The sequence below is a fragment of the Carcharhinus amblyrhynchos genome, chromosome 34 (assembly GCF_965287045.1).
Source record: "Carcharhinus amblyrhynchos chromosome 34, sCarAmb.v2.hapA, whole genome shotgun sequence".
NCBI lineage: Eukaryota > Metazoa > Chordata > Chondrichthyes > Carcharhiniformes > Carcharhinidae > Carcharhinus > Carcharhinus amblyrhynchos.
This window is the reverse complement of record NC_137357.1, coordinates 8360335-8385054: the sequence shown is the minus strand read 5'-3', so window position 1 is coordinate 8385054 and position 24720 is coordinate 8360335. Positions and strand designations below refer to the sequence as shown.

Below are 24720 nucleotides of genomic sequence, written 5' to 3'. Positions count from 1 at the left end.
AGAAGAGATTATGCCCGGGATGTGTGGGGTCCTTGGTTATGCTGGCTGCTTTCCTGAGGAAGTGTACACAGCATCAATAGATGGGAGGCTGGATTGCCTGATGGACTGGGCTACATTCACAACACTTCGGAGTTTCTTGCGGTCTTTGTTGGAGCAGGAGCCATACCAAGCTGTGATACATCTGGAAAGGACGTTTTCCATGGTGCAACCGTAAAAATTGCTAAGAGTCATAGTGGACATGCCAAATTTCCTTAGCCTTCTAAGAAAGTAGAGGTGTTGTGGGTTTTGTTTAACTATACCGCTGGCATGGAGGGACCAGGACATGTTGTTGGTGATCTGGACACCTAGAAACCTGAAGCTCTTGAACTTTTCTACTTCCTTCCTGCTGATGTAGACTCAGCCTCCACTATGCTTCCTGTCTTTTTGCTGACACTGGGGGAGAGATTATTGTTGCACCATTTCACCAGAAAGTCCATCTTGTACTTTGGAAAACCTCCTATCCTTTAAGTACCTCCTCTTTGCCTTCACACTGAAGTCCTGGGCTTGTGAAGGACTAAAGCAGGAAGAGAGAAGACAAGATAGGCGGAGCAGTAGGGATTAAGTGACTCCAATTTTAAATGACTGGAGAAAGAGAAGACAGAAGATAGTAAGAATTTCGAAATCTAGGAAAGAATTGGTTGGCTTTTAATGAATATGCTATTACATAGTGTGAACAATAAATTAGATAACAGCAAAATGCCTTCATTTACCAACAGCAGTCAGTGGATGGCGCCAGTGTTAGCTGTCAATGATTTTCCCTCGAGACTGCTCAGACTCTGGAAGGTTCCACTCTCACAAATCTATATCGGATGATTCAATAAAATCCACGTGAAAATGATGAAACACTTGACATTCCTACTTGGTAAATGAGGTCAGTGGTTAGCTGGGGATGAAGTATGAAATTTCCTCTGAAAACACACTTGAAAGGTGACAACTTTTGTGAGTCATGGAGCAGCTGACGTGAAGCAATCATGGAGATCTCCCCTTCACTCCCACTCAAGCCTGTTACTGACCATCTCGTGAACAACCTGAAGGACAATTCACATTAAATGGTAGTTTACCTCATCGCTGTTTTGGGATCTGGCGCTCTTTAAGCTCACGAGAGCGGCCTGTGAAACCTCCTTCATCGCTTGAGGAGCTCAATGGGTTGTCTGGAAATTGTGATCAACTTCAGGAGAAATCCAAGGCCTTTGTTCCATGGAAAAGATTGAACACTTTGGCCGGAGTTTCACCGCCTTCGGTTGCAGGCCGGGCGAGGCTCACAGAATGGAAATGTCCGTTGGCATCGGGCAGGACTTCGTGATCTCACTCGAGGGAGGTCGTATAATCCCGCCCTTCGTTAGTGTTCTGTATGTCGGGGCGTAGCCCCTTTAAGGGAATAGATCATGTGACCCAGGGGTGCCCGGAGACCTGACCCCCCCCTTGGGAGGGGGGCAGTGAGAGACACGCGCTCATAAATACCTGTGTCCCCTGACACGTCTGTAAAGGGACACACTCCAGGAGACAAGTACGCAACACTACTGACAAAAAGTTGGAGTGAGCGACGCTTTGTAGGGTGAAGAATCGGGGCAGTTTGAAGCGTTAGAAGATGTGTTAACCTGTATTTAAGATGTACTGAGGAGCCATGCAAGAAGAACGTGACCACAGACTGGAAAGAGGAACTTCAAGTTGAAGAAGGAAAGGTACAAAATTGGCCTTCATGCTATTGAGTACTTAGAACATGTGCTACAAAGTGAGGGATTGAAGCCAGACTGTAGTAAAATTGCAGCAGTTGTGAACATACCACCCCTGGAGTGTAAGAAAGACTTGGAGAGGTTTTGGGCATAGTGACCTATCTTGGGAAATTCTGGGCATGTCAGACCTGTGGAATAACACCGGGATCAAAGTTTCCAAAAAGTTTTGACGAGTTTAAAGACAACGGTGTCCCAAACGCCAATGTTAAAGTATCACAATATCAGTCAGGCAGTCAAAATATCAGTGGATGCTTCCAATAAAAATGGCCTGGGAGCTAGTTCTTGCAAAGTGAGGTATCAATGCCTTATGCTTCAAAGGCAATGACTAAATCACAGCAGTGTAATGCCTAAATTGCTAAAGAAATTCTAGCAATTGTCTGGCCTTGAATATTTCTATCAGTTTGTCTGTGGAAAAGATGTGGAGGTGCAATGTGATCATAAGCCCTTAGAAACTAAACATTTAAAAAAATCCCTAAACTGTGCACCACCAAGAACCTAAAGATTACTATTGTGCCTGCAGAAGGACCAGGTCTGTGTTAAGTACAAACTGGGGAAAGAAATGCGTATCTCAAACACTGTCATGTGCATACCTTACCCATCTTTTCATTTTACTTGAGAGCTAGATTGTATCTTTGTACCAAGAATCTTGACTCTTGCTGCAATATCTGAATTTTATGACGATCTGTGCCTGGGCAAGGATGGCTTATTTGTTCCCTCAGTAGGGTAACCCTCCCAGACTACCCAGCAGTCCCTTGGATTGAAAGGCCAATCCATTGTCTACAATCTTGACTGTGAACTGAGCTTCCAATATCATTCCCTCTGCCTCATTCTACCTTTTACCTCATTGCTCATGTCCTCGGGTTACCTGCTGCTTAAATCTTCAGCAAATGCTTATTTTCCCACCTCCTCAGCTTGACTTTCCTTGCACCTTGCGGAAACCCGAGCTCATTATAATCCTGTTACCTGCACCCAGCTCATATCAAGTCCCCTTCACATTGGTAGGCCAGTCTGGTGATACCTCCATTTTGAAATTCCCATCCTAGTTTTCAAATCTCTCTAGTGATCTGATCTCATCCCTTCCTGTCTCTGTCCCTTCCAACAGCCCTCTTAACCCTCCTGACACCTCTGCATTCCTCTAATATTGACCTTTTGTGCACACCCCTTTGTCAATGCTCTGTCATGGGGGACTTTCACCTGCCTTGGAGGAGAGGGGAAGGGCAATAATTGAGAATGTTGAAAATGATGGGAGTAGTTTCGATTTGATTGGATTGGGTTTGATTTATTATTGCATGTATTTGGATACAGTGAAAAATATTGCATCTTGTGCACTATCTGGACAAAGTATACCATTCATAGAGCACATAAGGGAGAAGGACAGGAGAGGATGCAGAATGTAATGTTATAGTCATAGCTAGGGTTTATTAACAACTTAATATATGGCAGGTGAGTTCAAAAGTCTGGCAGCAGGGAAGAAGCTGTTCTTAATTTGGGCAGCACAGTGGTTAGCACTACTGCCTCAGCAGTAGGGATCCAGATTCAATTCCTGGCTTGGGTGGAGTCTGTGTGGAGTTTGCATGTTCTCCCTCTGTCTGCATGAGTTTCCTCTGGGTTCTCCAGTTTCCTCCCACAATCTGAAGATGTGCTGGTTAGGTGGATTGGCCACACTAAATGTTCCCTCAGTGTACCCAAACAGGTGCTGGAGTATGGTGACTAAGGGATTTTCACGGTAACTTCATTGCAGTGTTAATGTAAGCTTATTTGTGATGAATAAATATAACTTTAACTTTACGTGATCTCAAACTTCTGTATCTTTTTCCCGAGAAGGTGGAAGAGATTATGCCTGGGGTGGGTGGCGGGGTGGGATAGGGTTTGGGAGAAGGAGATGTTGAGATCTTGGAAACAGTACAACTGTGTGGCTACACTAGCTTAAACAATAAGCACTCGCTTAAGTGGCAAGCAATTCCTGTTTGAGACGAAAATAGATCTAAAAACACAGACAGGGATTGAGTGGAGTTGCAATACTGGGGCTGGGTAAACTTACAATTTACTCTGCAAACAATGCAGCTTTTGTACCTGCTTTCGCTTTCACTTTCGAGACGGAAGTTGCTCGGAGTATGTATGTGTGTTTGTGTGTGTGTTTGCTATATTTTATTTCGGATCTCAGGTTAGGGAGTCAGTAGCTGGACTGGCTCCAGGATGTGTGAACCCTCCCGGCTACGCTGCAGGAACATCCAGCCCGGGTACCTGGTGCTGAAACTGACACTCGGGGTGTTCGCTACACTCTTCTGGGTAAGTGGCTGAGTTCGATGAAGCTGGCTCACCTACTGAAGGTAACTTCGCTGTGCTGCCTCTCCACAGCAAGAGCTTCGTATGCGAAAAAATGTGTATCCTTTCGGCAGAGAGGGCGACTGTTCTGCTTCAGTCCTGACTTTGGGTTCTGGGATCTTTGCTCAATTTCTCACTAAAGAGGAAGGCTCCAGCTTTCTCAAGTGGGATTTCTTTTTTTTTGTCTGCCGACGTGATTTGAGCTCCAATGTCTAGCCTATTTCGATCTTTCAGGAAAGAAATATAATTCTGACACGCCTGCCAGGTATTTTCAAATACAATGAAAATATTTTCAGTGTTTGATGGACTGTCAATGTTGCAAGAATGAAATTTGATTTACAGAAGTTTTATGGCACAAGGTTAAGTCAACTCATTGTTTCTGTATGGGTCCCAGTGTCTAATTCCATTCCCCATTCACTAATCTACAACTGTTCGTATTCCTGTTATTTCACCAACTAACTATTGATTGAAATAAAGCTGTTTCTATTTGTAAGCATAAGACATGTCTTTAGAACTAAAGCTCAAAGTTTATTCATGAGCATCACAAGTAGGCGTGCATTAACACTGCAGTGAAGTTACTGTGAAAATCCCCTAGTCGCCACACTCTGCCTGTTCAGGTACACTGAGGGAGAATTTAGCACCTAACCAGCACATCTGTTGGATTGTGGGAGGAAACCGGTGAAAATCCATGCAGACACAGGGAGAGAACGTGCAGACTTCACCCAGACAGTGACCCGAGCTGGGAATTGAATCTGGGTCCCTGGTGCTGTGAGGCAGCCATGCTAACCACTGTGCCACCATAAAAGTCAGTTGGCCTTTGTGTCTCTCTGTAAGCTGAAAGTCGTGCCATTGCCCTGTTCTCTCCCTAGTGTCCTGAACCCGCCTCTGTTTCGACTGTACTCTACCACAACCACTCCCTGTGTCAAACCACTACCTACTCCAACAACGTATGAAATCATTCTGCAAACATCCTTCCACTCTGTGACAATTGTAAATTGGTGTCCTGTTGTCACTGACTGTCCAACCTGAGGGAAAAGTCTTCTCCTGATCACACCATCAAAACCCTTCAGAATTTTAAAAAGCTCCAGTCTACCCAAAGGGCCAAGATTGAGAGGTCTGAAATCATTTCCTAACTTCACTCCTGAATGATCTGGCTCTGATTGGAATATTCATCTGTTGCAGGAGGACCTGGAATGATTAATTGCATAAATGGTGGAAAATAAATTCTGCCATTGGTTCCATTCAGGAGGAAACATGGAATTATTGAGGATTCTCAGAGAATCCAGCACTTTGCAGCTCCTCATCTCAGGAAATCTTCCAATTCCCTAAAATATTTGTGTTTGCAAGACCTAATTGCAAACTATGCTTGAGAAATGAAATTTAGAAATGTGGTTAACAGAGAAGAGGATAATAAGACTTCAGGAAGACTGGTGAAATGGCCAAGTTGACCATTTCACCAATGGCAGCACAGTGGCACAATGGTTAGCCTCAGTGCCAGGGACCCAGTTGGATTCCTGGCTTGGGTCACTGTCTGTGTGGAGTTGGCACGTTCTTTCTGTGTCAATGTAGGTTTCCTCCAGGTGCTCTGGCTTTCTTCCACATTTTGAACAATGTGCTGGTTAGGTGCATTGACCAGAAAAGTGCTGGAATGTGGTGACTAGTGGAATTTCACAGTAACTTCATTACAGTGTTAATGTAAGCCTAACTTGTAACTAATAAATAAACTTTAAAGTGTATGTCAGTCAAAACTTGACTCTATATTATGAAAACAAAGATAGTTTTAAGGAATTTACTTGTCTATTGGTAAACATTAGAATTTATAGTCTTAAGTGAGTTTAATTTAATGTTTCTGTGCCTGGAAAGGTAAACCTATAGTTAAATTCAGGTGTGTGTGTGGTTTGCTATGTTGTAACTGTGATTCTATTGTGCTCAGAGGGTTACAGCATGGAGAATAAATAAGAGCTTACAGAAGGATAGGGTGTTGCTTAGCAGCTGGAGACCTTTGTTAGTAAGAATGCTTCCAAGTTTTAGTTTTAGCTGGATGTATTGTAGTTGGAGACAGGAGTTTGGAAACAGTCATGTAACAGTCATCTAGGAGAAATTCACAGACAATAATTAGGGTTCAGACCAAAACATGTGGATTTGACCACAGTCATCTTGTGTGCTTAAAAGGGACTTGTGTTTTAATGAGACCCTTGTGGCTTATGATGTACTTTGTTTAGGTTAATACAGATTACGATCTGTGTAATTAAGACTAAGCGGTGGGGGGAAGTACAAGAGTTGTCTCATAATCCAAATATTTAATGTTGAATAAGTCATTTTTTTTATGTTAAAACTAGATAGTGGCCCTATAACTCTGTTCCTCCATCTTTTTATAAGAGAAAAGCTGTGGTCTTTTGAGCGAGGGTTCCTGATGTAACTGGACAGGAATCTTCCTGTCCAGCTACAAATCAACTGCAACACAGACAAGTGTGAAGTGATTCATTTTAACTGGAGGAATGTGGTGAGGAAATATGAATGAAATATTTCATTGTTAAAGTGGGTAGAGAAACAGAGGCACCTACAGTTTATGTACACAAATCTTCAAAGGTGGTAGCACCAATTGAGAAGGAGCCAAGCTTTATGAATAGCGTACAAAAGCAAGGAAGTTATTTTAAACCTTCATAAATACTATTATGTCTTAGAATAGACAGTGTGTTCAAATGTTAGTACCACCTTTTTTAAGAGGAATATTGAGGTGATTTACTAATTGTACAAGGGGTGAGGAACCTGAGTTATGTGGAAAGGTTTTTTAACAGAGCAGAGAAGGTTAAGATATTTGAAGTTCTAAATGATGGGTAACTTTAATGGAGTGGAGCTCCCAGCATAAATAGGTAGACAAACAGATGTCAGATGATTTGCCTAAACATCTGAGGGTAAGTGAGGAAATGTTTTTTGAGTGATGTTGTAATTTGAGATGCACTGAAAGGGGAGGGAAAGCAGACTCAGTAGTAACATTAAAAGAAAATTAGATAACTATGAAAAGGGGGAAATCATAACAGGTAATGGGAAATGGAATTTATTGAAAAGTTCTATCAAAGAACCAGCATGATGGGTTTGAATGGCTTTCATCTGAGCAGCATGCTGGTACAATGATTAGCACGGCTGCCTCACAGCACAGGGACCTGGTCTTGGGTCGCTGTCTGCACATTCTCCACGTGGGTTTCCTCCAGGTGCTTTGGTTCCTCCCACAGTCCAAAAGACAAGCCATTTAGGTGCATTGGCCGTGCTAAATTCTCCTTCAGTGTCCCTGAACTGGTGCCGGAATGTGGTGACCAAGGGATTTTTACAGTAACTTTATTATAGTGTTCATGTAAGCCTACTTGTAACGCAAATAAACAAGCTTAAACTTAAACGGACCCATTATAATGGCTCATCCAAAAGTCAGTGCCTGCAGCTGTGGCCTCAGGGCTGCACAAAATAGTTAGCCTATGTTTTGAGCTCAAGTCTCAAGGGTGAGAATCCCTGACCTTGTATCTCAGAAGTGAGCGTGTTAACCTTCATGCTATGGTTGGCCTGCCTTTCTCTGAACACATTCATCTTCTGAAAACTCTCATTGGAATTGCTCCCTGTGTAAATCCCTGCAGATCTCTAGGGAGGAAGTCAAAAATGTAATTAAAAATCTAATTATTCCCTTGCCACCATTCACTGTGTAAGGAAAGAAGAGTAAATAAAAAGCAGGATGAAACAGCACTTTCCCTGAAGCCGCCCAGAAGAAGTTGGCATGATGAATGTCTGTGATTGCCTGCTCTTGCTGCCTATCCCCTCAATGTTTTACAGAGCTTGTGCTAAAAAGGGAACAGAGGATTTGTATGATCCTAACCTATGTATTTCAATGTGCTTGCACATGTCTTGATAGGTTTGTATGCTTGTGTGCAAGTTTGAGTATTTGTTTGTGTGTCTGAGTTTGTGTGCATGTGTGTACACAAAGGTATAAGTCTGAGAATGCACACATGCAAGTGTGTGCAAGTTAGTGAGTGTGTATGTGAGTCTTTGGGTGGGATTTTACAGCCTCACTCATCCCAAAACCGTTGGCTGAATTTTACGGTTAACAGACCTTTCCATGGTCCACCCCTTGTCTGCTCCAATTCCCATGGTTGATAGGGCAGTGAAATTCTGGCCTTTGAGTAAGTGAGAGGGCCAGTGTCTAAGAGTTTGCTGCCACAAAATCTGTCAGGATTTGTGGTGCTTTGGTATCATAACGGTATGTGCAGGAATCTCTGGTAAGAGGGTTGACACCTGTGCTGGCACTATCTGCTGGAAATATGCAGGATAGCTAAGTTGTGGCATCAGTCACACTGAATGCTGTCATTTTGGAGTTCAACACTCCAGCTAACACTCTGTGCTCAGAAAGAGGGGGCAATCCCCCAACAGAGTTAACTAAATGAATCATTTATTATTTTTAGATGGGTTGCTGAGTTCTCTTGACTCTGGTGATGGAAGTATTTAGCAGTTTCCAAAGCAGTGTAAAATTTCTAAAGTCTACAAGGGAAAGTGGTGTGCTGAAGGATCGGTCCTGACTCCTAGGATTCTGCACAAACCCAAAACGTGGGTGTAAGCATTTGCAGTCCTGTCAGGATGACATTTAGCACATAGAGGCAATAGGGGGCAAGACACAATGCTGGAGGACAATAGGCTGGAGGAGCAACACCTCACTGAGAATCAGGATGTCAGACATTTCACCCTCATGATGGCTGTCTGCACTGAAATCTGCTATCTGTGCAACCCTAACAGCAGCTGCACAAAAGATTGAGGATATCATTGCCAGTGGCTATGAACGTGACCATGGTTATTTCAGTATCTGGTTCCTTCCAGACTGCAATGGGCAATATTTGCAACATTTCCCATTTTACAATCCAGCATTGCATAAACGAGGTCACTCAGACTCTGAAGAGACTTAATTCGGAAGATGAACCCGCTGACCTTGATAGCTCACATGAAGTTTTTGAACCTCTTTGCAGCACTACATAGAAGTGTAACATTGACCCACATCAGATGCCTGCTCCCATTACCTTTTGCATGGTTTTATAAATACTCCCAATAAAATGAATTGCCCGCCATAGCTTCTGAATAGCGGGTTGATGGAGCAGGTTTGTCTGGCAGGCCTGTGCTCCATGTTGAATTGGGACCTCTCTCCTCCTATCCACCTCCTTCACTGAGATGTCCTGATCAGAGATTGGGTACCTTGAAGCCTTCTCTCTGCCCTGTTGTGCCATCATTCAAGTGTTCCTCTTTTTCAAGTTTGCTGCATCGAGCTCCAGCAATTCTTCCACTTTGAGAGTGTGCAAGCTGACTTCAAGCACTCCACTGGTGTCGTACAAACCTGGGCTACCCAGCTGAGACGTGCAGCCACATGTCTGCAAGCAGTTATCGTGCAAATTACCAGTTTGCTCGCAGTGGAAAACAAGCAGAGTTTAATTATGCACTGCTATACCCAGCTCTGATTATACAGCCTAGGAACACAAATAAGAGCCTGTGCGTGTTTTGAAATCCTTACACTTCATTCTTATCATCTTGCATCCATTTTTTTTCATTCTTTTGTGCTTCGGTTTGTGTTCAGGGAACACACTGATAGCGACTCAACAGCTCTGGACCTCTTCCCACACTGTGTCACACGCAATTGGCATGATGGCTGGTTGTGGGATCCACAGAAACAGTGTTTAGTAAACAGAGCAGAAAGGTTCCCGCTGCTTCTCTTGCCGTGGCCTCAATCTCTGAGCAGGAGCAGCACAATGTAAGTATACATGATAGTGGTTTAAAAAAAAGTCTCTTAGGGATTGCTATACACTCTGTTCTTGCAGTCCAGATAGGGAGTCTGCTGGATGCCACAGCACATAGTACAGGTATAATTGTAATTGTAAGCAGTGACAAAGAGCATTTGTGAATAGCTCATGTGATATGAAGGATTGTCAACGATGATGGATGGGCAGTTCTCATAAGTATAAAATTTGTGATCTCTGGGGACTCAGTGAGACTGAACATGAGCTGATGTTCCTAAATTTAAGTAATAGTGCATTAACACTGCAATGAAATGAAAATCCCCTAGTCGGTACACAGAGAATTTAGCACATCTTTTGGACTGTGGGAGGAAGCCAGAGCACCTGGAGGAAACCCACGTGGACAACATGCAGACTCCACATAGGCAGCGACACTAGCCAGATATTGAAACTGTCCCAGGAGCTGTGAGGCCACAGTGCTAACCACCATACTATTGAGGTCTCCACATACCTCATCATAGCAATTGCTTTAATTCTGCTGTGCTTACTGGGGCAGTGACAGATTGGAGTGTGATTCCATGGAGATTGACTGACTGATCTGGAGCCTAAGGACCATTTCACTGCACCAGGCCTCAACCAGTCTTCACAGCAGCGCCCATTAAAATCAGAATACCCTGTCAAGAGGGACAGATGATGCTCTTAAGAGCAAATTCAGAGGAAATGATCCCACTCTGTTTAACCACCAAGTTCTGATTCACATTTTCTGCATTGGCAAAAGACTGTTGATGGATAGGAGTTTGATCTTGTAGAAGGACTTAGTGCATCATTTCAGCTGCAGGCGACATATATGCTTATGATATATTTGCAAATGAAGCACTGATTTGAGATGAGCATTCCTTGCGTAGGACTGATAGATTATGACAGCAGAGAGGTTATTACAACACAGCGAAATTGAGCGATGTGCGCAAGCCCATTCCATGCTTGCCTGAGGTTCGTTCTGTCCAACAATCAATAGCTGGGACTCTGATCAATTTTAAAAAATCAAAGGAAAGCAACCTTAATAGAGTGGATCTGGAGAGGACGTTAGTGGGGAAAAACTAGAACCAGAGGGTGCAATCTCAGGTTAAAGGGGCAATCCTTTTTTCAAAAAAAATGAGGAATTTCTTCAGCTAGAAAGTGGTGAATCTGTAGAACTCTTTGTTGCAGAAGGCTGTGGAGGTCAGGTCATTGAGAGTCTTTAAGACCAGAGACAGGTTCTTGATAAGGGAATGGGGGAAAAGGCAGGAGAATGGGGAAAAGAAAAATATCAGCCGTGATTGAATGGGGGAGCAGACTCGATGGTCCAAGTGGCCTAATTCTGGTCCTGTGTCTTATGGTCGAAAACAAGCAAGGATTATTTGAAAGCAATTGTGGAACCCTCTCTGGCCTGGTTCAGCTTAATTATCTCAACTTAGACCTCAGATGCCACAGGAAGGTTTTAATTTATATTCAGAAGTTACAAGATGGAATTTTTAGCAGAGCACTGTTCATTTTTTAATGGCTCCCAGGCCTAGCACACATACTCCAAGGTCATGTCGCTTTACATATTAATGTCACTTCTTCCCCCTTTCCATTTTCCTCTTTTGCCGCTGACGGACTGGAGCAGATGAATGGCCCAAACACTCTGAGGGATTTGGATTTATATATCAGGCTATTTCCTGCACACGTTTGAGGGAAAACATTGCTGCACAGTCATGGCTCTCGTGAGGATTTGTTTCACTTTAAGAGCAAGGACATTAAAGCTCTAAGGACAATTACTTTTGAAAGACAGAGATGGCCTGCCAACTGGACAGGCTCTGTCAACCTCACATTCAGTAGCTATGGTGGGCAATTCATTTTAATAGGACTCTTTAGATAGTGGCCATTTCTTTGGCTCACAAAGGTGACAGATCTCCATGACAAATGGAATGATTTGGATTATGGATTGATAAGTGTTACTGAGGAATAGATCAGGTATGAAATGTAAAAGAGATGCAGGGTGCAATTACCTCTATTTGGAACCTGCAGTTACCTGACTTTCCTGCAGCCGGCTGCTAGTACAGTGGGGATTAGTTAAAGATTGAGATTGGGGGATTTTGCCAAGAATTGGTTGGAAAAGTCACAGGATGGACCCAGAGGATGATGAAATCAAGAGGCTGAAGGGCTCTGAGGTACAAGGCTGTGTACTCAGCTCCTTACTATACTCCTTATACACTTATGACTGTCTGGCCAAATTCTGCTCCAACTCCATTTTCAAGTTTGCTGACGACACCACAGTGGGTCATATCTCAAACAGCGATGAGACTGAGTACAGGAAAGAGAGAATCTGATAACTGGTGCAAGGACAATAATCTTTCCCTCAATGTCAGTAAAATGATGGAGGGAGTTATCAACTTCAGGAAACGTAGAGGAGGACGTGCCTTTGTCTACAACAATGGTGATTTAGGGGAGATGGTCAAGAGCTTCAAGTATCTAGGTATTCAGATCACCAACAACCTGGCCTGGTCCCTCCATACCGAAGCTATAGTTAAAGTCCACCAACGCCTCTTTCTCAGAAGGCTAAGGAAATTTAGCATGTCCACATTCTGCACTCTCTCCTTTCCTTCTCTATGTATGGTATACTCTGCCTGTTCAGTGTGCAAGAAACAATACTTCTCACTGTTTACTAATTCATGCGACAATAATAAATCAAACCAAATTAAAAACTATATTCTCCACACTCCCTTTCTCCCCTATGTACTCCACAAAGCGTATCTTTATTTTGTATAGGGCGCAAGAAACACTACTATGCACCATATCCCAATACGTGTGATAATAGTAAATCAAATAAAGGGACAGATGGATCTGGATGCTCCAGTGCAGGAATCACAAAAGGTTAGTATGCAGGTACAACAACTAATTATGAAAACTAATAGAATATTTGTGATTATTGTGAGAGAATTAATTACAAAAGAAGGGATGTTGTACTTCATTGGTACAGGGCTTTGAGAGTCCACACCTGAAGTATCGTGTCAAGTATTGGCTTCCTTATTTAAGGAAAAATATAAATGCGTTCGAAGCAGTTCAGAGAAGGCTTATTAGACTCATAGCAGGAATGGGTGGGTTGTCGTATGAGGGAAGGTTGGAGGGGTTGGCTGGAATTTTACTGGCATTCTGGGCTGGGTGAGGCTCGCACAATGGCTTTCTCCATGGGCCTGGGGTGGGATCTTGAGCCTCAGGCGGGTGAGATGGTAAAATCCTGGTAGTTGGGTTTGTATCCACAAAAGCTTAGAAAAGTAAGAGGCGACTTGATCAAAACCTTTCAGATCCTGAGCGGTAGTGGTAGGGTGGTTGTGGATAGCAGGTTTCCTCTTATCAAAGAATCCAGAACTAGGGATCATATTTTAAAAATAAGAGATCACTCATTAGAGACAGGCAAATTTTTTTTTGTATCTCAGATGCTGAAGAGTTTCTGGAACTCCCTTCAAAAATAAGTGGAAGTGAAGTCCTTAAATAGTGCTAAGGCAGAGTTAGATAGTTGACATTAGCACCAATGCAGTTTTTACTGCCTCTTTTATTGTCAACATGCAATGAACCCAACTGAAATGCAAGTTCTGGTCAAAGCCTATGAAAAGCATACCTTCCCTGGCCTAAGGAGTGGGGTTAAGGAGTCTGAATGATGGTCACTGCCATTGTGTCTCCAAGGATACACAGTCTGTTGTTCCAACATCACCATTGATTTCAGGACTGGCAACGCCATCATACCGGAACATCACCACAATAATCATTGGGAGATCTGATTCTATTCACTGCCTCTAATATTGAAGCCAGTGCCCTTGGATATGGTTCAGCTGTGAGTTGATCAGTAGAAGTTCGGGTGATGGCTACTGGTGGTTAGCCATGGCTAGAGTTTGCCCATGTTGCTTCCATTGTCTCCAGGGCTGGAAGGTTCCTGATGGCTAGACCTGAAGATGAGGGAATCCTGCAGCCTGTCTACAAAGTGATATACTGTAACACTCAAGCAAATGATTGGATACTGTTGGGGAGGGGATGGCCTATCAGGGGATAATAACAGCAGCAGCAGCCCGAGCAGTGGCATCACAGCTGGCTCTATTGTTAAACAGGGAGGAACAAGAAGCACGAGAACAATATTTGGACGGGGCTTTATAGTTAGGGGTGCAGATCGGTGCCTCGATAGACGTGAAAGAGACTCCAGGATGGTATGTTGCCTCCCTGGTGCCAGGGTCCAGGATGTCTCTGAACAGACAGAAAGCATTCTGAAGGGAGAGGGTGAACAGCTAGAGAGGTTGTGGTACATATTGGTACTAATGTCCTAAGTAGGAAGAGTGATGAGATCCTGTAGTAGCAGTTTAGGGAGTTGGGTAGGAAGTTAAAAAGCAGGACCTCTAGGGTTGTAATCTCAGGATTACTCCCTGTGCCATGTGCTAATGAGGCAAGGAATAGTGCAGATCAACGTATGACTAAACAGCTGGCATAGGAGGGAAGGCTTCAGGTATCTGGACCATTGGGGTCTCTTCTGCAGCAGGTGGGACCTGTACAAGAAGATGGTGTTGCACCTGAAATGGAAAGGCATAAGTATTCTGGCTGGGAGTTTCCTAGTGTCACATGGGAGGATTTAGTTTGGCAGGGAGGGTGGGATCCAAAGCAAGGTGAATTAGCTGAAGGGGAGCCAGAGAGTAGGGCCAGTAAGACTCAGAATTAACAGGCAGGATGTGGTTGCAAATCAGTGTCTGGCGGACTGAAGCGCATTTGTTTCAATGCGAGAAGTGTAACAGGTAAGGCAGATGAGCTTAGGTTAGTACTAGGAACTATGATGTTGTTGCTGTGACAGAGACTTGGTTAAGGGAAGGACAGGATTGGCAGCTCAACATTCCAGGATACAGATGTTTCAGGTGGGCTAGAGGGGGATGGAAGAGGGGTGGGGGAGTTGCACTACTGGTTAAGGAGAATGTCACAGCTGTACTGCAGGAGGACACCTCGGAGGGCTCATACAGCGAGGCAATATGGGTTGAGCTCTGGAATAGGAAGGGTGTAGTCACAATGTTGGGAGTTTATTATAGGCCACCCAACAGCCAGTGGGAGACAGAGGAACACATATATAGGCAGACTTTGGCAAGGTGTAAAAGTAGCAGGGTTGAGTGGTGGGAGATTTTAACTTCCCCTATATTGAATGGGACTCACTTTGTGTTAGGTGTATGGATGGGGCAGAGTTTGGTCAGTGCAAGTTGGAGGGCCAAAGGGTCTGTTCCTGTGCTATAATTTTCTTTTGTTGTTTGATTAATTCCTCAGTGAATGTATAGGCAATAGGAGTGGAGTCAATCCCAAAATAATAATTGGCAGAAACTTGTACTTTACCTTTTAGAACTCATTTATGTCTTTAACATTCACATTTCAATCAAAATGAATCTATACCACACGTCTTTAATTTTTAATGTGTAAAGCCAATTTTCCATTCCCCCGTTCCTTGAGGTACAATCTTAAATTGGAGAGTACATTCCACAGCCATTTGCACATCGATGCACCTTCAAAAATGTTCCGACTGATAATGGATTATGCACTCAAAAAATGGCAGGTTTTCTTCCCTGATGATCCCAAATTGCAAACCTGGGCATTGTCCTCAGAATTTGCCAGTTTGCTGCTTGCACTGGAAATCCACAAAAAACCAGTTCCAGAATGCAGTCGCTCAAATAAATCACCCTTTTCAATTCAAAAGCAAAACGAAACAGGCTATCGGTTAATCTTTCGGGACTGTGTATCATGCAGTGCACTTTCAGAGGCTGAACTTTGCACCTCACAGCTTCTTTGTAAAATAAAGAAACAGAAAATGCTGAAAACATTACTTCTCATGGCAATCTGAACTTCTGCTGTCAGCCTTGAGCCTTTCCTTGGTGGTTATTTTCCAGACGTCGCTGGATTCCGGGGAAGTGCCGGAGGATTGGAAAACGGCTAATGTTACGCCGTTGTTTAAGAAGGGTGCCAGGCAAAAGGCGGGGAATTACAGGCCGGTTAGTTTAACGTCTGTGGTAGGTAAAATGTTAGAATCCGTCATTAAGGAGGAAATTGCGAGGCATCTTGTAGGGAATTGCTTGATAGAGCAGACGCAACACGGTTTCATTAAAGGGAAGTCGTGTCTGACAAATTTAGTGGAGTTCTAATGAGGATGTGTCTAGGGCGGTGGATAGAGGAGAGCCGGTGGATGTGGTCTTTCTGGATTTTCAGAAGGCGTTTGATAAGGTACCTCACAAGAGGTTACTGCAGAAGGTCAGAGGACATGGAGTTGGGGGTAGGGTGTTAGCGTGGATAGAGGATTGGTTGTCAAATAGGAGGCAGAGAGTGGGGGTCAATGGGTGCTATTCGGATTGGCGGTTGGTGACTAGTGGAGTGCCCCAGGGGTCGGTGCTGGGGCCTCAGCTATTTACCATTTATATAGATGATCTGGAGGAGGGAACCGAGTGTAGGGTGTCGAAATTTGCTGATGACACCAAGATTGGGGGAAAGGCAAATTGTGCGGAGGGTGTGGAGAGTCTGCAGAAGGATCTAGATAGGCTGGGCGAATGGGCCAGGAAATGGCAAATGGAATTTAATGTTGGCAAGTGTGAGGTGGTCCACTTTGGTAGGAAGGACTATTACTTACGTGGCGAAAAACTGCAGCAGGCGACAGTGCAGAGGGACCTCGGGGTCCTTGTGCATGAGTCGCAAAAACCCAGCCTGCAGGTGCAGCAGGTGGTCAGGAAGGCGAATGGGATGCTGGCCTTCATAGCGAGGGGGATTGAATATAAAAGTAGGGAGGTCTTGCTGCAGCTGTATAGGGCATTGGTGAGGCCGCAGCTGGAGTACTGTGTGCAGTTTTGGGCGCCGCACCTGCGCAAGGATATTTTGGCCTTGGAGGGAGTGCAGAGGAGGTTTACTAGGCTGATACCGGAGTTGAGGGGGTTGAGCTATGAGGAGAGGCTGAATAAACTAGGCTTGTACTCGTTAGAGTTTAGAAGAATGAGGGGAGATCTCATTGAGACGTATAAGATGATGAATGGGATGGATAGGATAGAGGTGGAGAGACTCTTCCCGCTCAAAAAAGACAGTAGGACTAGGGGGCACAGCCTCAAGATAAAGGGGAGGTGGTTTAGAACGGAGTTGAGGAGGAACTTCTTCACTCAAAGGGTGGTGAATCTCTGGAATTCTCTGCCCGTTGAGGTGGTGGAGGCTGCCTCGCTAAATATTTTTAAGAAGCGGGTTGATGGGTTCTTGATAAGAGAGGGGATTAAGGGTTATGGGGAGAGGGCGGGAATGTGGAACTGAGACACGACAGATCAGCCATGATCTTATTGAGTGGCGGGGCAGGCTCGAAGGGCTAGATGGCCTACTCCTGCTCCTATTTCTTATGTTCTTATGTTATATGTTCTTATTTAAGCATTAGTTAAGGGAATGGGGTGAATATTGATATTATCCAGTACTATTCTGGGTAAGGCGAGATGTCTGCTTTGCCAGTCAAACAAGGTGATTTGCTTTCCTCTGTTGCCATGACTCAACATTTTGCCAGCAGGACGCCTGCTGTTTCTCATGACACAGTAAGAAGTCTGACAACACCAGGTTTTAAGTCCAGCCGATTTACTTGATAGTAAACTCGCAAGCTTTTGGGGTTTGCCCCTTTGTCAGGCAAATGGAGAGTTCTGTTTCTCTTGACAGCATGAGCCACAAACCTGACTCGCCTTTTGAACCCAATGAACAAGGAAGCTGGAGAGTCAATTATACCTCTCCCATTTCCTGAATGATCACAACTGCAGTTAGCACCTATGTCAACAGATGATAGCCATCTGATTTGTTTGACAATCGCTCAGATTAAACTGTAGTTTCCTCTCTGGTGTTGTGAGGGGACATTAGGGAAAAGAAGCTTGGTTAGTGGCTCTGTGTCTTAATTGTTCCAACCAAGCTGATGTAAACAACTCATATGGCTTGTTGCTCCTCCGCTCTGCTTCCTATTTTTCCATTGTCCCTATTGTTTTCCAATTTTAACACACCCTAGCTGGAACACAGGGCCCTGTTTCCAACTTGCATCAGGAAGTTATTTGGCCAGCCAGATTGAAAGCAAGTTCAGGGGCTGACTGTGGGCCAGAAGGGTGGATTGCGCCCACTGTCAACCCCAGCGAGCGCATATACCCAACAGGTTAAAAAAAAATATGCTTGTTTCACTTCTCCAGACTACCTCACCATCTTCCCTGTGTTTGACTGAAATGCGGTAAGAAGTCTCTCAGCACCAGGTTAAAGTCCAACAGGTTTATTTTGTAGCAAAAGCCAGTAGCTTTCGGGGCTTCGTCAGGTGAGTGGGGAGTTCTGATCACAAACAGGGCATATAAAGGCACACACTCAGTTTACAGAATACTGATTTAGAATGCAATTCTTTACAGCTAATCAAGTCTTATAGGTGCAGACAATGTGAGTGGAGATAGCATTAAGCACAGTTTAAAGAGATGTGTATTGTCTCCAGACAGGACAGTAAGTGAGATGTTGCAATTCCAGGCAAGTCATGGGGGTTACAAATAGTGTGACATGAACCCAAGATCAGGTTGAGGCTGCCCTCATTCTAAATCAGTATTCTATAAACTGAGTGTGTGCCTTTTATATCCCCTGTTTGTGATCAGCATTCCCCACTCACCTGACAAGAGTAGCGCTCTGAAAGCGAGTGCTGACCAAATAAACCTGTTGGATTTTAACCTGGCATTGTGAGACTTCTTACTGTGTTTACCCCAGTCCATCGCCGACATCTCCACGTTTTGAATGAAATGCACAGCATCTCTAAGTATTTCCCTTGTCACTGATAAAAACAAAGAACTATTCAGACCCATAGGCCACCTCCAATATCTGTGAAGCCAAACCTTTTCCAACTCAGATTGGTCACACAGATTCTTCCTATCTTGATCACACAGACCCTCCTAGCACAATCGAGACATTTGGTATGCGCCACAAGTCTCCTACAGAGTTCCTTTCCCAAGCTGACTGAGTGGTCAGATAGATGATTCGCTCAGACTGAAATCAGAACGAGTATTTCCCTTTAAAATGATGCATCGTGCTGGTCTTAATGAAGAAAACAGATGATTTAGCTTATTGGTGTTGGGAGGAGATTGTTGTGTGCAAATTCACAGAATTACAGGATTGTTACAGTGCAGAAGGAGGCCTTTTGGCCCATCATGTCTGCACTTGCTCTTCAAATGAGTATCATGCCTTGGTGCTATATTTCTACACATTATTTCTCCTCAAGTAATCATCTAATACCTCCTTGAATGCCTCAATTGAATCTGCCTCCACCACACTTCCAGGCAGTGTATTCCAGACACCATCCACTTGTGAAAAAGTTTCTCCATGTTGATTTGCTGCTTTTGCAAGTCTCTTTAAATCTGTGTCCTCTCGTTCCTGATCCTTTTACCAATGAGAGCTCGTTATCAAATTGAATCGAATCGAATCATACAATCCCTTCAGTGCAGAAGGAGGCCATTCGGCCCATCGAGTCTGCACCAACCACAATCTCACCCAGGACGTATCCTCATGTATTTACCCTTGCTAGTCCCCCTGACACTAAGGAGTAATTTCGCATGACCAATCAACCTAACCTGCACATCTCTGGACCGTGGGAGGAAACCCACGCAGACACAGGAAGAACGCGCAAACCCCGAAAGTCATCCGAGGCTGATACTGAACACAGGTCTCTGGTGTTGTGAGGCAGCAATGCTGACCACTGTGCCGCCTTCCTAAACGTTTGTATCCATCAATAGGAATGTATTTGAGTTTGATACTTAAGTTAATTGCATGCGTTTACATGTTAAAAAACCGTGTCCTCATTTGTATTTGACAAAAGAGTTTTTCAAGACAAGGGACTTCAGAATCATCAGATTGTTGTTCATGAAAATCCAGCCAGATAATAGAAGATGATTAAAAAGTAAAATACATAAAACGGTTTTGGATTAATAATCTGCAAAACAAAATAATTCAGATGGAAACATTGAAAACCCAGTGGGAGAGTTAGTGTACTGGAGGGACAAACCTGATGAGCCTTCAATCCTGGTTTTCTTGACTGATTTATATAATTGGCTGGTTCTGGTTACAGCAGTTGAATGAGGGTGTGGGTTCAATAGGTGCCATGTCAACTGTGTTTTCTAAATGTCTTGTATTGAAAACAAGAGTATGTTGGGGAGGAAAGAGGATCTATTCTCATCTATTTCAGGGAGATGAATAAGGTTTAAATAGAACTCAGTATTTTGTTGGAGCTTGCTGATACAAAAAGGCTTGCAGTCTATGTGAATGAGTAAATGTCTTGTTATTGCCAGAATTGTGTAAGAAAAGGAGTGAGGGCGCAGAGCTACCATTGCTGCTTTATAAAACAAAATGAGAAACTGCAGCTGTGGGACGTTGCTGAGTTGATTCGGTCTGTCAGTAAATTAAAGAGAGATTTCTCCATTACCTCTGCAACTTGCCTTTTATTACATAAATATCTCTAGCTGCCACGCTCCAGATCTTGGGGATCCAGATTAATGAAACTCCTGCTCACATAAGTGTCTTCCTGTTTTACACTTCTTAATTTCTCTACAAAAGCAGAGTCTTTTCGCCTGTATTCATTTGATTTAAAAACAAGTTATTGCTTCATTGTCCTTTAATGGGAGCACTGCATGTGTTAGCTGCCTGAGTTAGTGCTTCACATTCACAGCTGAATTTTACATCCCGGGTCATAGTTCACAGCCATAGTCATAAAGGTTTACAACATGGAAACAGGCACTTCAGCCCAACTTGTCCAAGCCGCCTTTTTTTAATCCCTGAAGCTAGTCCCAATTGCCTGCATTTGGCCCATATCCCTCCCTATCCACCTTATCCATTTAACTGTCTAAATGCTTTTTAAAAGACAAAATTGTAGCCGCCTCTACTATTACCTCTGGCAGCTTGTTCCAAACACACACCACCCTCTGTGTGAAGAAAATTGCTCCTCTGGACTCTTTTGAATCTCTCCCCTCTCAACTTAAACCTATGTCCTCTAGTTTTAGACTCCCCTATCTTTGGGAAAAGATATTGACTATCCAGCTGATCTATGCCCCTCATTATTTTATAGACCTCTACAAGATCACTGCTAAGCCTCCTATGCTCCAGAGAAAAAAAATCCCAGTCTATCCAGCTCTCGTTATAACTAAAACCATTAAGTCCTGATAGCATCCTAGTAAATCTCTTCTGCACTCTTTCTTGTTTAATAATATCCTTTATATAATAGGGTGCCCAGAACTGTACACAGTATTCCAAGTGTAGCCTTACTCATGTCTTGGACAACTTCAACAAGACGTCCCAAATCCTGTATTCAATTTTCTGACCAATGAAACCAAACATGCTGAATGCCTTCTTCACCACTCTGTTTACCTGTGACTCCATTTTCAAAGAGCTACGAACTTATACCCCTAGATCTCTTTGTTCTGTAACTCTCCCCAACCCCTACCATGAACTGAGTAAGTCCTGCCCTGGTTCACTCTATCAAAATGCATCCCCTTGCATTTATCTAAATTGAGCTCCATCTGCCATTCGTCAGCTCACGGGCCCAATTGATCAAGATCCCGTCACAATCCAAGATAACTTTCTTCATTGTCCACTGTGCCACCAATCTTGGTGTCATCTGGAAACTTAGTAACCATGGCTCCTATATTCTCATCCAAATCATTAATATAAATGATAAGTAACTGTGGACCCAGCACTGATCCCTGAGGCCCACTGCTGATCACAGGTTTCCAGTTTGAAAAACAACCTCTACAACTTCCCTTTGGCTTCTGTCATCAAGCCAATTTTGTATCGATTTAGCTATCTCACCCTGGATCCCGTGAGATTTAACCTTTGCAACAACCTACCATGTGGCCGGTACCTTGTTAAAGCCCATGTAGATAACATCAATTGCACTGCCCTCATCTACCTTCTTGGTTACTCCTTCAAAAAAACTCAAATCAAATTTGTGAGACATGATTTTCCAAATCAAAGCATGGAGGGTTGAACAGGTTATTCCTTTGCTGTACTTTGTTCTTTGCGCAATCCAAACTTTGATACAGCAGGAACAAATAGATGTCCAAATCATCAGAGCTACCCTAGAGTGGCTGCCAATTATAATGTTAATCGTCTGCTAAACACAAAGAATATGTTCCCCATTTCAAGTGTCTGGGTCCCACTCCAGAAATGTGGGCAAATAATCTCAATGCTGAGGGAGTGCTGCACTGTCTAAAGTGCTGAAATTATTGATGAAACTTTGAACTGAGACCCTCTGAGTGCCTCATGACACCAATTTAACAAAAAGCAAAGGATATTCTTCTGGTATTCTGATTACCAATTTAACTCTCAACCCCTATCAGATGAAATAGAATCATAGAATCCCTGCAGTGCAGAAGGAGGCCATTCAGTCTATCAAGTCCGCACCAGCAACAATCCCACCCAGGCTGTATCTCCATAACCCCACATATATATCCTGCTAGTCCCCCTGACACTAAGAGGCAATTTAACATGGCCAATCTACCTAACCCGCACATCTTTGGCCTGTTGGAGGAAACCGGAGCACCCACGCAGACGCAGAGAGAATGTGAAAACTCCACACGGACAGTGACCCAAGCCGGGAATCAAACCCAGTTCACTGGAGCTGTGAGGCAGCAGTGCTAACTACTGGGCCACCGTGCCACCATGGACATTGATTTCAATGATACTTGTGTGACTTTGTTGTGTCCACGTAGATGGCTTGAATTCCATGTTTTAATAGCACTGTGTGGAAATAAAAATAACACTTTGTGTGACAGTATTTTTTTTCTATGCTCTCTTTAAATGTGCCTCCTTCCAGCACATCCGCTGGCAGCATGTCCCAGCCACCCACTACTCTCTGCGTGAAAAACATTCCCTGCACATCTCCCTTAAACTTACTGCAATGGTAATGGAAGTGATATGGGACCATGATGTGTGGAGCCACAATCAACATGGACTAGATGGGCCAAATGGCCTATTTCCTTGTTATAACTGCTATATTTATGTTTATTTCTTAGTGTCACAAATAGGCTTACATTAGCACTGCAATGAAGGTACTGTGAAAATCCCCTTGTCGCCATACTCTGCCGCTTGTCAGGTTCACTGAGGGAGAACTTAGCATGGCCAATGCACGTAACCAGCCTGTCTTTCAGACTGTGGAAGGAATCTGGAACACCCGGAGGAAACCCATACAGAATGGGAGAATGTGCAGACTCCGCACAGACAGTGACCCAAGCTGTTCTATGAATCTGACTGAGGTAGACTGGGCACCACAGTGGTTAGCACTGCTGCCTCACAACACTAGGAACCTGGGTTTGATTCCTGGCTTGGGTCACTGTTTCTGTGGAATTTGCATGTTCTCCCTGTGTCTGCATCGGTTTCCTCCGGGTACTCCAGTTTCCTCCCACAGTCTGAAAGATGTACTAGGTGCATTGACTGGATCAGGTGCTGGAGTCTAGCGACTAGGGAAATTTCACTAACTTCATTGCAGTGTTAATGTACACCTTACTCGTGACTAATAAATAAACTTTCACTGTGTGGCCAAATTCCCCAGATTTTCAAGTTTGCTGATGACACCATTGTAGTGGCTCAGATCTCAAACAATGATGTGATGGAGTACAGGAAAGAGAGAATCTTGTAAACTGGAGCGATGAGAGAGAGATTATTGTCAATGTCAACAAAATGAAGGAGATAATCATCGACTTGAAGCATAGTGGAGGCCATGCCCCTGCCTACATCAATGGGGACAAAGTAGAAATGGTTGAAAGCTTCAAGTTTTTAGGTGTCCAGATCACCAACAACCTGACCTGATCCCTCCATATCAATGCTGCAGTTAAGAAAGCCCATCAACGCTTCTGCTTTCTCAGGAGGCTGAAGAAATTTGGCATGCCTGCTACGAATCCCACCACCTTTTACAGGTGCACCACAGATTCTTTCTGGTTGTATCACAGCTTGATATGAATCCTGTTCTGCCCAAGAACGCAAGAAACTACAAAGGGTTATGGGCAAAGCCCGGTCCATCACGCAAGCCAGCCTCCATCCATTGACTCTGTTTATTTACACTTCCCACTGCCTTGGAAAAGCAGCCAGCATAATCAAGGACCCCACGCATCCTGGACAAACTCTCTTCCATCTTCCATCAGGAAAAAGATACAAAAGTCTGAGGTCATGTACCAACCAAACAGCTTCTTCCCTGCTGCTGTCAGACTTTTGAATGGACCTACCTTGTCGTGTTGATCTCTCTCGAGACCCTAGCTATGACTGTAACACTATGTTCTGCATTCTCTTTCCTTCTCTATATACTTTGAATAAGGTGCACGAAACAACACTTTTCACTGTATATTAGTACATGTGACAGTAATAAATTAAATCAAATCAAATCCAGCTCGCCAAACAGAATACTTCTTCGATCTGTCAAACTCTTGAGAAATTCTTGTTAATCACCTCTTAATTTTCTCAACTCCAAGCAGAACGATCCAAACTTTTTCCATTCAATCCTGAAACTCAAGTCCCTCATCCCAGTATTTTCAGCAGGATTTGTGATCGTTCTTCACTCAACCTCCGTCCTTGAAGGTTTGATAGTCATTTCCATGGCCTCCCAAGCATTCATCCTTTGCCTTCTAGGCGGACTTGACCTGCTTTGAAATGCTGCTCATGTATGTTTGTATCACAACCTATTTAACTGAAGCTGCACTTTTAATGACTTGGGTGCCCTTTCCTGGCTATTTAAAAAAAAATGTTTTTTAAGAATTTTTTTGTTAATTGAAACATCCTTGCAATCTCACCAAGGGTTTTCTAACAGCTCTGTGCAATTTACCCTGACTTATTAGTTA

The 24720-nt window shown here is 43.7% G+C and overlaps 1 protein-coding gene across 3 annotated transcripts in view; it reads left to right on the top strand.

The window, feature by feature from the left end:
• The first annotated feature begins 3914 nt into the window (after window positions 1-3914).
• LOC145361388 (tetraspanin-15) overlaps window positions 3915-24720 on the top strand; it is a 154158-nt gene continuing 133352 nt past the window's right edge. For 2 of the 3 annotated variants that reach the window (XR_013889827.1, XM_080217085.1), the window contains exon 1: window positions 3915-4061. Coding sequence is in view for 1 of the 3 variants with exons in the window: in XM_080217085.1 (XP_080073211.1) it covers window positions 3969-4061 (93 nt within the window). In the remaining 2 variants the exon portion in view is untranslated. Of the gene's footprint in view, window positions 4062-4286; window positions 4363-24720 lie in introns of those variants that run through there. The other variant, XM_080217086.1, reaches the window with a different exon arrangement.